This window comes from Elephantulus edwardii, unplaced genomic scaffold (assembly GCF_000299155.1).
Source record: "Elephantulus edwardii isolate Elephantulus edwardi_28Jun2011 unplaced genomic scaffold, EleEdw1.0 scaffold00129, whole genome shotgun sequence".
Lineage (NCBI taxonomy): Eukaryota > Metazoa > Chordata > Mammalia > Macroscelidea > Macroscelididae > Elephantulus > Elephantulus edwardii.
In genome coordinates, this window is record NW_006399879.1 from 6380629 (window position 1) to 6393896 (window position 13268).

The window sequence follows — 13268 nt, forward strand, 5'->3', positions numbered from 1 at the left end:
AAAAAAATCAAAAGTGGCCAAACTCAGCATTTCTTAAGCTGAAGGAATTGAAGAACAAATTCAAACCTCAAGTTGCTATACTTAAGCATGCTTTGGACAGAATATTAAATGATCCAGGAAGCATTAAAAGAAGGTGGAAGGAGTATGCAGAGTCAATGTACCAAAAGGAATTGGCTGACACAGAGGAATTTCATGAAACAACGTATGAGCAAGAGCCTGTGGTGATGAAGGAAGAAGTTCGAGCTCCTCTGAAAGAATTGGCAAAAACAAGGTCCAGGAATGGATAGAAGACCAATTGACATATTTCAACAAACAGACGCTGCCCTGGACGTGCTCACCAAGTTGTGCCGAGAAATCTGGAGAACAACCACCTGGCCAACTGACTGGAAGAGATCTATATTTGTTCCCATTCCAAAGAAAGGTGACTCGACAGTGTGGAAATTATAAAACGGTATCGTTAATATCACATGCAAGCAAAACTCTGCTGAAGATTATCCCAAAATTATAAGAAAATTGATCATAGATAGATGGGTTAGTTTCTGGGTTCTCGATTCTGTTCCATGTCTGAGTGTCTGTCATTGTACCAGCACCATGCTGTTTGGTGGTTACAGCTGTGTAGTAGGTTTTGAGATCAGGGAGTGCTATGCCTCCCACTTCATACTTGTTTTTCAGAAGTGCTTTGCTTATTCAAGGTCTCATTCCTCTCTAAATAAATTAGCCAATTGCCTTTTCTAGCTCTTTGAAGAATGAATTTGGTATCTGTACTGGGATTGCATTAAACATATAAATTGCTTTTGGTCGGATTGTGATTTACACTATACTGAATCTTCCTATCTAAGAACAGGAAACATTTCCCCATTTATTTAGATCTTACATTGTTGCTTACAAAAATGTTTTGTAGTTTTCTTTGTAGGTCTTTTGTGCCTGTAGTTACATTTATGCCTAAATATCTCAGTTTGTGGTTGACAGGAGTAGCATCCACTTCCTAAATAACATGCCTGTGGAAACTCTATGAACTTTGATCAATGTCAATAGTTGTAGAGGGGCTTCAGGCCTTTTGTTCATATGGTCACTATGAGTCGTGCTCAACTCAAAGACCATCACAACAACAACATTGTAAATGGTATTGTTTTCTTGGTTTCCTTCTCTGAGTTCTCTTTGTTACTGTAGAGAAATCCCACTGACTTTTGTATATTGATCTTGTATCCTGACACTCTACTAAATTGGTCCACTAGCTCTAACAGTTTTTTTGTTGAGTCCTTGGGGTTTTCTTCATACACTACCATTATCTGCATAGAGCCACAGTTTCACCACTTGTTTGCAGATCCGGATCCCTCTTACCTCCTTCTTTTGCTGTATTGTCCTCACGAGTGCTTCCAACTCAATATTGAATAAGGGTGGTGACAGTGGGCATCCTTGTCTGGTCCCTGTTCACAAGGAGAATGCTTTTTTAGTCTTTCTCCTTTGAAATGATGTTGGCTCTTGGTTTTACATATATACTTTCACTATGTTGAGGAAATTCCCTTCTATTCCAGTTTTGCTGAGTGTTTTTATTAGGAAGCAGTGCTGGATTTTGTCAAAGGCCTTTTCTGCATCAATTATAGGCTCATGTGGTTCTTATTATTTGCTTTGTTAATGTGACGAATTACATTGATTTATTTTTCTTATGTTGAACCATCCTTGCATACCTGTAATGAATCCCACGTGGTCAGGGTGAATTTTTTTTTTTTTATGTGCTGTTGGATTCTAATTGCCCAGGATTTTGTTAAGGATTTTTGCATCTATATTCATGAGCTGGTTGGTCATTTAGATTGACATGCTGACTTCTGCAGCGGGCTCTAGTGTGTCAGGAAGTGTGAGATAGCACAGGACAGGACAAGGTTCAGCTCTTTGGTTCATAGGGTCGCTATGAGTCATACCTGAGTTGACAGAACCTAACAACAACAACAACATATTCATGAGAGATATTGGTCTGTAGTTTACTGTTTTGGTAGTATCTTTGCCTGGTTTTGGTATTAGGGTTATGTGTGCTTAATAGAATGACTCTGGGCGTGTTCCTTCTTTTTCTATTTCTTGAAATAATTTAAGTTGACTCAGTGATAGACCTTCTCTGAATGTTTGTAGAATTCAACCATGAAGCCATCTGGTCCAGGACTTATTTTGTGGGAGAGTCTTTTTACGACTTGCTCAATTTCTTCTTTTATGATGGGTCTATTCAAGTGTTCTACATCTGTTCGTGTCAGTCTGGGTAGGGCATGAGATTCATTGAATTTTTTTTAAAAAGAAAGACTAAGAAGACAAGACAGCTGAGTGACCCTGGATTTGGTCCGGGGTTGGGGAGCATTCCAGGAAGGACATTACTGGTAAAATCTGCGTGTGGCCAGTCTTGAAGATGTTGCTGAGCTGTGGAAAAGGATGTCCTGTTTCTAGCCGTCCACACTGCTGTGCTTCAGGCCAGGGGCCGTGCTTCAGGCCACGTGCTGTTCTTCAGGCCAGGGGCAGGCTGCAGGCCAGGTTCCTTATTGCAGGCCAGGGGCCTTGCTGCAGGCCAGAGGGCAGGCTGCAGGGCAGGGACCGGGCTGTAGGCCAGTGGCCATACAGGCTGCAACTTAGTCTCAAATAATAGTGCAGCAGAATCACGTGTGCGTGTGTGCGTGCATATGCCCATGCTTGTGCATGCGTGTGTTCATTTGAACATGTGGAGATGGAGGCCCCAGCAAAGGGAGGCTTTTTATTCCCATACCTCTTCTGCAAGCTTGAAATGAGGCAGAGTGAAGAGTTGCCCCCTGCGAGGAGGGTGCTGTGGCTCTGAGGAAGGGGTTGTGGTGTGGTTAGTTGTCGCCCCCTCAAGGCGACCTCTCACGTCCAGCAGTGCAGCGCTGTCTCCTTGATGGTGGGCGTGTGCATGCCCATGTGTCCCCGAGTGTCACGGCTGTCCCTGATTGCCAGCGGCCCTCTCCTGACGACCCCTTCAAAGGACGCGAGATGAAGTTGCGCCCTCCTTTCTAAGACTCGTTCCTCCCGTGGTTCTCAGGCTGCCCGCTCAGTCTGTTTGTTTGGCAGACCTGAGTGTGTTCCGCCTTCTTCTCCAGCACCACACGACAAAGGCCCGATTCTTCCTCCCCCTTCCGTTCTCATGGTCTAGCCTTCCCATGCACCTGAGGCGACTGAACTACCACAACTGCAGTCAGCTGCACCTTAGCCCCCAGTGTGACAGCTTGGGTTTTTGTTGCCTTTATAAGAAAGCTCTTTCAAGAGCTATTTCGTAGCAGCTCTTCCCAATGTAATGCCATTTGTTCTCTTTTTTTGTTTTATTATTTTTTTGTGCATGTACCATTAAATCGGATCTGACTGGTACAAGAGGAGATTGCCCCTCCTTCTCCAGCAGAGCATCTGGTGGATTCGAACCTCGGACCTCTGGGATTGCAGTGCAGCTTCTTGCCACTAGGCCAACGTCATTTGTTTTCTAACTGCTCCTGCTGTGGTGTTGATGGCGGCTCCGCCGAGAGTGAAATCCTTGACAGCGTCGGTCCTTCGCCCATCTGCAGTGATGTTTCTTATTGGCCCAGGGCTGAGGATTTCTGTCTCCTGGCCGCTGAGACGTAACCCCGAGTGCAGTTGTGGGAAACATGTCATGTCTTCTTCACTCTCCGCAAGCAAGGGTGTGTTGTCCTCATAACGCAGGTTGCTGCTGGGTCTCTGGACCTGTCGCCACATTCTTCTTCACATAGTCCAGCTTCTCAGACGATTTGTATGGAGAGAGGACACAGCCTTGACACACACCTGTCCTGGTTTTGAACCCACAGATGGCATGTTCTGATCCAGTGGCCGCCTCTCGTTTGGGGCCAGGTTTCACCTGACACAAGCAGGTGTTCTGGAAGTGCAGGACAGGCCCGGGGATCCCCCTGGGACACCTCTCACTGCCCGGCTTCAGTCCCCAGCTTCCTCATTTTCTTTCCCTGCGCCTACAGCCCCCATTGCTGAGTGTTACCCAGCAGACATGTGGACAGGAGCAGTGCTCACCATGGCCTCTTGGGACAGCCACACTCGAGCTCCTTCCCCAGACGAGGGTCTGGCCACAGAGACATCCTGTAACTTTCCAAGACCTCATGACCGTAAAGGGCCAGAGCTGGGACTAGGCTAGGGTTGGAGGTCAGGGCCCTCGGCTTCCAGTGGGAGGGTTATTTTGGATACTTCAGCAGCTCCCATGAAGGGCTCACCTGGGAGGAGTGTAGGATCCGTGGAGGCTAAGATTCCTCTTATACCCTTCCCAGGAGGTCTCTGCCTCTCCTGGGGAAGCGTTGTGATTGACCTGTTAACAGTCACTGTCAGAAGCTGCATTTGTTTCCACAACTCTGCCTGCAGGCCCGGCCTGGTCCCCGCCAGACTTTGTAAATAAAGTTTTATTGGAGCACAGCCAAGCCCGTCCCTTTGCAGGTTGTCTGAAGCTGCCTTTGTCCTGTGATGTGGAGTTGAGTCATTGGACAGAAACCATGACGAATGCCTGTCAGAGCTGAACAAGCTCATTGTTGGCCCTTTCAGAAAGTGGCCAGCCCTGTTCGCGGTGCCCGTGGGACCCTGAGAACCACCCCTCACAGGGCAGGAGAGAACCCCTTCCTGGGGGCAGGGCTGGCTCCGGTTCCCTGGGGAGCCGGGCAGGCAGCGAGCTGGCCTCAGATGCCGGTGCACTAACATGTGGGGCTGCCCGGAACCCTGTGATGTCCCCACACAGGGCTCCTTCCCCCGGGTTCCCTTTGGGCAGGGCTGCTGCTGGCCTCGCTGGCGCTGCCCAGTCTGGGCAGTCAGCTTCTCATTGGAAAAACTCCCCAGATCTCACAGGGATGAGGAAATCCAGGAACGGGTCAGGACATTGGCTCTGTCCACAGACAGACTTTGCCGCCATGCATGTGACAGTGAGGGACACCGTCTGTCACCTGCCTGCCCGGTGCAGCTAAATGAGTTTGATTTCAGGGGATTCGAGTCTCGATTTCTGTGGAAGCGACGAGTGGACGGGAGGTTAGAAGTTGCTCTCACAGGAGCGTGGCAGGCAGGGCGTCGGGCTTTGTCATCGCTGGGTGCACGGTTACCTGACGAGCCGGCTGCCGCCTTCAATAATTCACAGACCCCTGCATCAGCCCCGGCGGCACCGGCTAAAGGTCGGCCCTGAATTATGCATGTCGCTGCCGGAGCTTGGAGCTTGGAGCCAAAGTGCCGTCCTTGCCGCTGGGAGCTGGAAAGGGGACGCGCTGCCTCTGTTCCTCCAGGCTCCCTGCGGACCCCGGCCCGGCTGACCCCCTGAGAGAGTGAGCTGAGCCACCATGTCCCCGGCCGAGGCCAGCGCCCTGGCCCGGGGCTCCCTGGGCAGCCCCGGCTGAGCACGGCATGGGGTCAGAGGGCTGGTTTCCAGGCAACAGTTGGAAGTATGTGGTCCGGTGGCATCACAGCGGCTCCTACCAGCTGCACCCAGGTAAGGCTGCCCTGGTATCTTCATGGTTGGGACAGGCTGCCGCGGCATGCCGGGCATCCTTGTGGGTGCCTGGGCTGTGGTCACTCACTCGCTGGCCTGGTCTGGTGTTACTCACTAGGCTGGCCTGGTTGTCCCATGGTCACTCACTCACCAGCCTGGCCCATGGTCACTCACTTGCTGGCCTGGCCTGGGGTAACTCACTTACTGGGTTTCCCTGTGGTCACTCACTCGCTGGCCTGGCCCAGGGTCACTCACTTGCTGGGTTTCCCTTTGGTCACTCGTTGGTCCAGCTGTGGGCAGGCTGTGACGGGAGCCTTTTTGCTAGTTGGGGTCAGACGGGTGGGAGGCGGTATGCAGTGGTGGGTGCATCTGACCTCAGACCTTGGGCGATGCCCCAGCGTCCTGCAGACATGGAACTGATGTGGCCAGGCAGCAACTCAGTGACGCACAGCACTGTCACTGTGGACGGGTGCCGTGGACGGGCGCCTTGGATGGGCACTGTGACGGGCGCTGTGGATGGGCACCATGGACGGGCACTGTGACGGGCACCGTGGATGGGCACTGTGGATGGGCGCTGTGACGGGCGCCGTGGACGGGCACCGTGGACAGTGCTGTTGCATCCCCTGGGTCAGGGCGACCACAAGGCTAGGTTGTGCGCAGAGGCTGAGGGGGCGTGGGGGGACCAGGGGCTCAGAACCTGAGCATGGGGTGGCCACCTGCTGACTGCAGAGGCCCAGTCCATGGCTTGGACCATCTTCCTTGGTGCTGCCTTCAGGGTAGGGAAGGCACTGTCCAGTCCTGTCACCACAGAGCCCCGGGAGGTGGTGCATTTTGAGTTTCATGCTGGGTGGTGATGTTGGAGGAGAGCTTGCATTTCTGGGAGTGGTCCCAGGTGCCCGGACTTTGACATGCACCGTCAGCCATGCCTGCGGTCAGTGCCCAGTGTCCCCTCGAGGGTCCCGCTGTGTCCTGTGTCCTGGGAAGCGTCCACGTGGCTGGTCATGTTGCTGTCTTTCCACACTGGGCACCGGTGTGCCTGCTGACACAATTGTCTCAGAGCAATGGGTGGGCACTTGGCTGGTGGCCTGGCATGTGGCTCAGGAAGGACCAGGGTCTGAGGTCAGCCCCGGCTGGTGGTGGCTGGTGGACCAACAATAAGAAGGCCTCGGCCCCCATGCTCAGTGGCTGTGAGTGTCTGGAAGCCCACTGAGTGCAGTGGCCGAGTCGCAGGTCAGAGTGAAGAGGCTGGGCGTTGTCCAGTGCAGAGGGACCAGGCAGTGGTCAGAGGAGAGGAGGGTGTGGCGTGACCTCCTTGCTAATCTGTGTCCGCATTGTGCACTGTCTGGGAATCTGTTCTGACTGTAGTGACGCCAAGTGGAACAGGACGGCAGAAGCGCTGCAGGACCCGCTCTGCAGGTCCTCCCTGTGGGATCCTTCCTATGGGGTTCTCTCTGTGGGGCCCTCTCTGCAGAGGCCGGAGGCTCTGAGGGGGTCCTCCCTGCGGGCCCCTAGGACCATCTCGGCTGAGGCAGCCTACCTGGACTTTTCTTGTGTGGAGCCGCTGGGTGGATCTGAACCGCCAACCTTTGATGTATATTGTCCCTCTGGCTGTCCATCTGTTGTGACTCCCAGCGACCTTATGTGCAGGAGTCACGCACCCGTTCCTCACCATCCCCTCAACCTGTGTGTGTCTGAGCCATGGCCACAGCTTCCACGTCCCTGCGTCCCCCGCCCCCCGAGCCTCCGCTTTACCAAGGGTGATGTCCTTGGCTGGCAGCTGGCCCCTCAGGACGGCACGAGCAGTATGAACAAGGCAGCTCTCGACTCTGGCTTCCAGGGACCACCTGGCTGCTTTACCCTCTGGCGATCTGTCCGTCCTCTTCACCCACAAGTTCAAGTCTGTTGTCTTCCTTACTCTCTGCCCAGCTTTCATAGCCATGTGTTCTTGGTCATGCGTGCCATCAAGTGGCCTGCGTACAATTCCTAGTGACCTGCAGACAACACATCTGAACCCTGCCCTGCACTGTCTCACCTCACCATCCGTCATCGGCTGAGCCCGTTGGGACACTCGCTGCGCCAGTCCGTCTAACTGGGGTTCTTTCTTACACTGACCCCCGTCACAACAGATGGACAGCCAGAGGGACAATATACATCAAAGGCATGATGTCCTTTTCTAAAGGCTGCTCCCTTTAACAACATGCCCAAAGTATATGAGGTGGAGTTTCACCATCCTAGCCTCCAGTCCTCATGCCACGTGCATTTTCATAGGGTCCAGCTTCTCCAATGATTTGCTCAGCATATATATCGAGTCGGTGTGGAGGAAGGCTACAACCCTGACACACATCTTCCCTGATTTTACACCGTGCAGTGTTCCCTTGCTCTGTTCAGACAACAGCTTCCTGGTCTAGGTGTAGATTTTTCAGGAACACAATCAAGTGTTCTGGGATCCCCATTCTTCTCAGCGTTAGCCACGGCTTGTTAGGACCCTCACAGTCAAACACAGACATCCTTCTGGGATCCTCTGCTTTTAGCCAAGATCTGTCTGGTATGAGCAGTTATATGCCTGGTGCCGTGGCCGCTTCTAAATCCAGCTTGAATTCCTGGTCTCTGTCTGTCAATATACTCTTCTAGCTGATTTTTCATAGTCTTCAGCAAGATTTTGCTTACACAGCATACTACTGTTTGTTAATTTCCACATTCAGTTGAATCATCTTTTTTGGGAATGGGAACAAATTTGGACCTATTCCAGTCAGTCCGCCAGGTAGTTATTTGTCTTCCAAATTTCCACACACACACTGAGTACACCCAGAGTTGTGTCACTTGAAACATGTCAATTGGTAGCCTGTCGATTCCTGGGATCTTATTTTTTGCCAATGCCTTCAGTGCAGCTTGAACTTCTTCCTTCGTTACCACTGGTTCTTCTTGTTGTGAAATGCTGTCAAGTCGCTGGTGATTCATAGCGACCCTGTGTACAACAGCTCTGAACCCTGCCCTGTCCTGTGCCACGTCATCTCCCCACATGCCCACCCCCATGACCCCAGTCACTGAGTCAATTCATCTCATCCACGGTCTTCCTCTCATGTGCTGTCCCTCCACCCTCCCAAGGACTGATCCCTCCTTGAGATATGCCCAAAGTATGTCAGATGGAGCTTCAGAATCTTTGCCTCCAAGGAGCAGCCTGGCTTCATGAACATGTTTGTTCTCCTGGCAGTCCATAGTATATTCAATGCTCTTCTCCAGCACCACAGCTCAAAGACATAAATTCTATCATCCCTACTCATTGTCCAGCTTTCTGATAACAAGCAAGTAATTGCAAATACTATGGCTTGGATCAGGTGCACCTTAGTCTCCAGACTGACACTGTTGCTCTTCAGTACTCTGGAGAGGTCCCTGACAGCAGATTTTCTTCATGTAATTAGTCTTTTGATTTCCTGGCTGCTGATACCAAAAGTATTGATTGTGGAGCCAAACAAATTGAAGCTGTTAACAATCTCAGTCTCTTTACCCTCTATCATGATGCTGCCAATCGGACCAGTGGTGAGAATCTTTGTCTTCTTGATGTTGAGCTTCAATCCATATTGAAGACTGCAGTCCTTGACCTTCTGTAGAAAATGCCTTAGGTCCTCAGTCTCGGCAAGCAGGGTTGTGTCACCTGCCTAACACAGGTTGTTGATGAGTCTTCCTCCAATCCTGATGCCACAGTCCTCCTCATAGAGCCCAGCCTCCGGATGATCTGTTCCGCATACAGATTGGAAAGATATGGAGATAGGAAGCATCCCTGGTGTACACCTTTCCTGATTTTGAGCTATGCAATGTTTCCTTGCTCTGTTCTGACAACTGCCTCCTGGTCCAAGTATGGGTTTTGCAAAAGCACAATCAAGTGTTCGGGGATTTCCATTCTTCTCAGAGTCAGCCACAGTTTGTTGTGACCCACACAGGCAAATGCCTTTGCTTAGTAAATGAAGCACAGATAGACATTCTTGTATTCTGTGCTCTCAACCAAGATCCATCTAACATCAGCTATAAGATCCCTAGGACCACAGCCTCCTCTAAACCCAGCCTGCATGTCTGGCAGTTCTCTGTGGATGTGTTTGATCATGTGCTATGTTCTGATATATCTATATGTTGTTGTTGCTGTTATGTGCTATCAAGTCGACTCCGACTCATAGTGACCCTATGAAAAGCAGCTCTGAACCCTGCCCTATCCTGAGTCCACCTCACCGTCTCTGGCACACCTGACCCCACAGCCGCAGTCACTGTATCCACCCGTCACCCAGGGTCTTCCTCTCCTGCTCTGCCCCTCAAGCATGATGTCCTTCTCCAAGGCCTGGTCCTTCCTGACAACATGCCCAAACTATGTGAGGTGAGACATCAAAATCCTTGTCTCCAAGGAGCAGCCCGAGTTTCCCCGTCCATATGAGGCAATAAAAAATAACAGTGGTTTGGGTTGGGTGCTCTTTCAGTTCCCAGTGTGACACCTTTTCTTTTTTACACTTTAAAGACATATTTTTTAATTTTAATTTTTTTTTTTTTTACAAATCGGATCTGACTGGTATAGGAGATTGCCCTTCCTTCTCCAGCAGACCATCTGGTGGATTTGAACCTTATACCTCTGGGATTGCAGTGCAGCTTCTTGCCACTAGGCCACCCGAGCTTCCTTTAAGGACATCTTACTGCTGATTTGCCCCATTCAGTGTATCGTTTACTATCTTGGCTGCTGCTTCCAGGAACATAGATTGTGGATCCAGGTGAAATGAAGTCTTTGACAGTGTGTCTTTTCCCCGTCGCCGTGAGGATGCCTTTCGGTCCAGTTGTGAGAACTTTGTTTATGTGTGACCCGTTACTAAAGGTTGTAGTCTTTGATCTTGACTAATCATTTCTAGTCTCCGTTTCCAGAAAGCAGGTCTGTCGTCCACGTCAGTCAGGGTACTGTCTGCATGCTGCTTCAAATTGTCCGGCTTCCCGGTGGTTTGCTCAGTGCACAGCTTGAGTGGTTCTGGGGACCGGGCACAGCCCTGACACACACGGCCCTGACGCACACCCTTTCTAACGAGCCAGCACCTCATCCCAACACCTTGGTCTGTGCCCAGGGCCCGCAGGAGCCTGAGGAATGCCGTCTCTCACAATGCTGAGGTGCATGTGGCCCCCACTGTCTGTCGGGGACCTTCACATCATCTTCACTGTCCTGTGCATCCTTGCACCCTGCCATTTGCCTTAGGGCTTGACTTGTGGCGTTTTTATTCTCGCGATTCCCAGAATCTCCTTTCTCATCAGCCAGTGTGCTTCCTGCCTGTGGCTCTGTCTTCCTTTGAGAGCTGCCCTCCCCTGCTGTTTCCGACCATGGCGTCACGCCTTCTGGGTTGGTGGTGGGTGCCCTCAGTTGCTTCCAGCTCCCAGGGGCACCGTGTGCCGCAGGAGGAAGCCTTGGGGACCCTGTGGATCCTCACAGCCTCTGTGGGGCTTCAGTCTGTCGTAGCCTGTGGCAGTCCTGCTGCAGAGCCTTCCTCTCTCCACTGGCCACCATTCCCCAGTGTGAGGTCTTTCTCCAGGGACTGACCCCTCCTGACAGCTTGCCCAGAGATGACACCTCTCCATCCTGCCTCCAAGCAGCTGGCTGCGCTTCCACCCACAGACCTGCTTTTGCTTTTGACAGTCCCGGGACCTTGCAGCAGCAACCCCCCTGGCACCTTGCAGCAACCCGTGGACTTTGCAGTACCTGCCCCCCCCGAACCTTGCAAAACCCCCAGGACCGTGCAGCACACCGCCAACCACCCTGCACAAGCCTAATTCTTCCTGGGGCTCCCTAGTCACAGCCCAACTTCACGTGTGTCTGAGGCAACTGTCAATCCTGCAGCTTGAGCGAGGCTTTAACGGCTTTCTTCTAGCATTTCTCAGATTTTTGTTTCCATGTTTAAATCTTCGGTCCAGGTGGGGTTTATTTGGGTGCGCGCTGGAAGGACGGATTTCTGTGTGATTAGCTTCCAGGGACCTCTCCCTCCCCCCATGCCCCCCACTGATAGGAAGCACTCCTCATGGTGAATGGACAGACGGCCCCACCCACATACCAGCACCCCAGCTTCTGTGCTGTCATGTGACGCTCAGGACTAGACCTGCCCCGCTGGCCTTTTTAACTGATCTTCAGAATGTCCCTGTTTACGTTCGGACAGGAAGTTCTGGCCTCTGGTTGTCTAGCACCACGTAAAAGGCTACTGGGGAGTGTTTTGGGCGCTCTGGTGATGCAGCCTGTGGGGGCTGCACTGCAGCCCAGGGGCAGCACCTCCGGGGGTTCGAATCCCCACCCCGCGTGACTTACAGCCTCGGGAGCCCGTGGAGGGTCCACGGTGGGGTGAACACAACACAATACAACACAACACAACCCGCAACAGCAGTGAGAGGACAGCCGTTTCAGAGCACTGAGGGCAGCGTCGGACGCGCTGACCACCTAGTGGACAGACCACAGGCTCCCACCCCCAAACTCCCACCAGTCCTGCAGGAAAGGTGGACAGTCCCCTCCTTGACTTTTACAGGCTTGGACCTGACGGAGGACAGCAGGAGCCACTGGCTGCTCCCCGGCCAAGCGTGCTCCCAGCACAGTGTGCTCCCGGCAGAGTGCTCCCCGGCACAGCATGCTCCCGGCAGAGTGCTCCCCGGCACAGCATGCTCCCGGCAGAGTGCTCCCCGGCACAGCATGCTCCCGGCAGTGTGCTCCCGGCACAGTGTGCTCCCCGGCACAGTGTGCTCCCGGCAGAATGTGCTCCCCAATAGAGCGTGCTCCCTGACAGCCACTGGGGGGTGTTGGTTCACGGTGATTTAGGGAGCGTTAGTGTCTTCACAATGCCTCTGGACACTAGTCAGTCAGATGACCCTCTCTGGACCCCCGGTGTCAGAGAAGAGGGAGAGGGAGGAACAGAAAAGAGGGAGAGAAGAGGGGAGGAGGGAGGGCTGACCTGAGTCACTGTGGGTCTGGATGGGGACCCTGGGGCCGGAGAGGTGAGAAGCAAGGCAGGAACATCCAGGATGGACACCACTCATCCCGTCAGGGCTTCTGCTGACCTGTGGACCACTGTCCTCTGCCCCAGGTCTCCTTAGGCCTGAAAGGACCATCTCCACTGGGGCATGCTGTCCTTGCAGAGAAGGGACATTCTTCGTCATAGGAACTATGACCCTTCGGTCTGGGCGTGGGCTGGCCTGGCTTCCTTTCTCTCACACCCAGGAAGCCCCCGAGGCCATCGTGGCTCTGATCAGGGCCTCTGATGTGGCCACCATGCACAGATGTTCTGATGAGGGACACCACCAAGTGCCCAGTCATGCTGGAGACCCTGGCCCTCCCAGGCCACACTGCTGTGTCGGGGGTCACATGCTTGTGCTCAACACGATGTCTGCTGTACAGGAAGTGTTGTCTACCCCACGTCCCTGTCCTGTCCACACTGTGTGTGTGTGTGTTTGTGACTGCGTGGATTCCCCCTGCTCTCCCCACGTCCCCATCCACACTGTGCTCGCATGCTGGGGCAGGGGCCCTGGGTGTCCAGGCGGGGCTGGGCCACAATTGTGTCCATCGCCCGCAGAGCTGGACGGTGGTGACCTCAAGGACTGCGTGAGCCACCACAGCCTGAGCAGCAATGCCAGCCTCCCCAGCGTGCAGAGCTGCCGTCACCTGCGTGCCCGGCGTGTGGCCAGCTGGGCGGTGTCCTTTGAACGCCTTCTGCAAGACCCCGTGGGCGTGAAGTACTTCTCCGTGAGGATGAGCTGTTGGCCGGGAGGGCGCGGGGCACAGGCCAGGGCCACCTGGACTAGGGAGGGC

At 53.1% G+C, this 13268-nt stretch overlaps 1 protein-coding gene across 1 annotated transcript in view; it reads left to right on the plus strand.

The window, feature by feature from the left end:
• The window catches only part of RGS12 (regulator of G-protein signaling 12), a 79339-nt gene that overhangs the window by 51460 nt on the left and 14611 nt on the right, over window positions 1-13268 (plus strand). The window contains exon 4 of the mRNA XM_006893661.1: window positions 13033-13202. Within this exon, the coding sequence (XP_006893723.1) occupies window positions 13033-13202 (170 nt within the window). The remainder of the gene's footprint in view (window positions 1-13032; window positions 13203-13268) is intronic.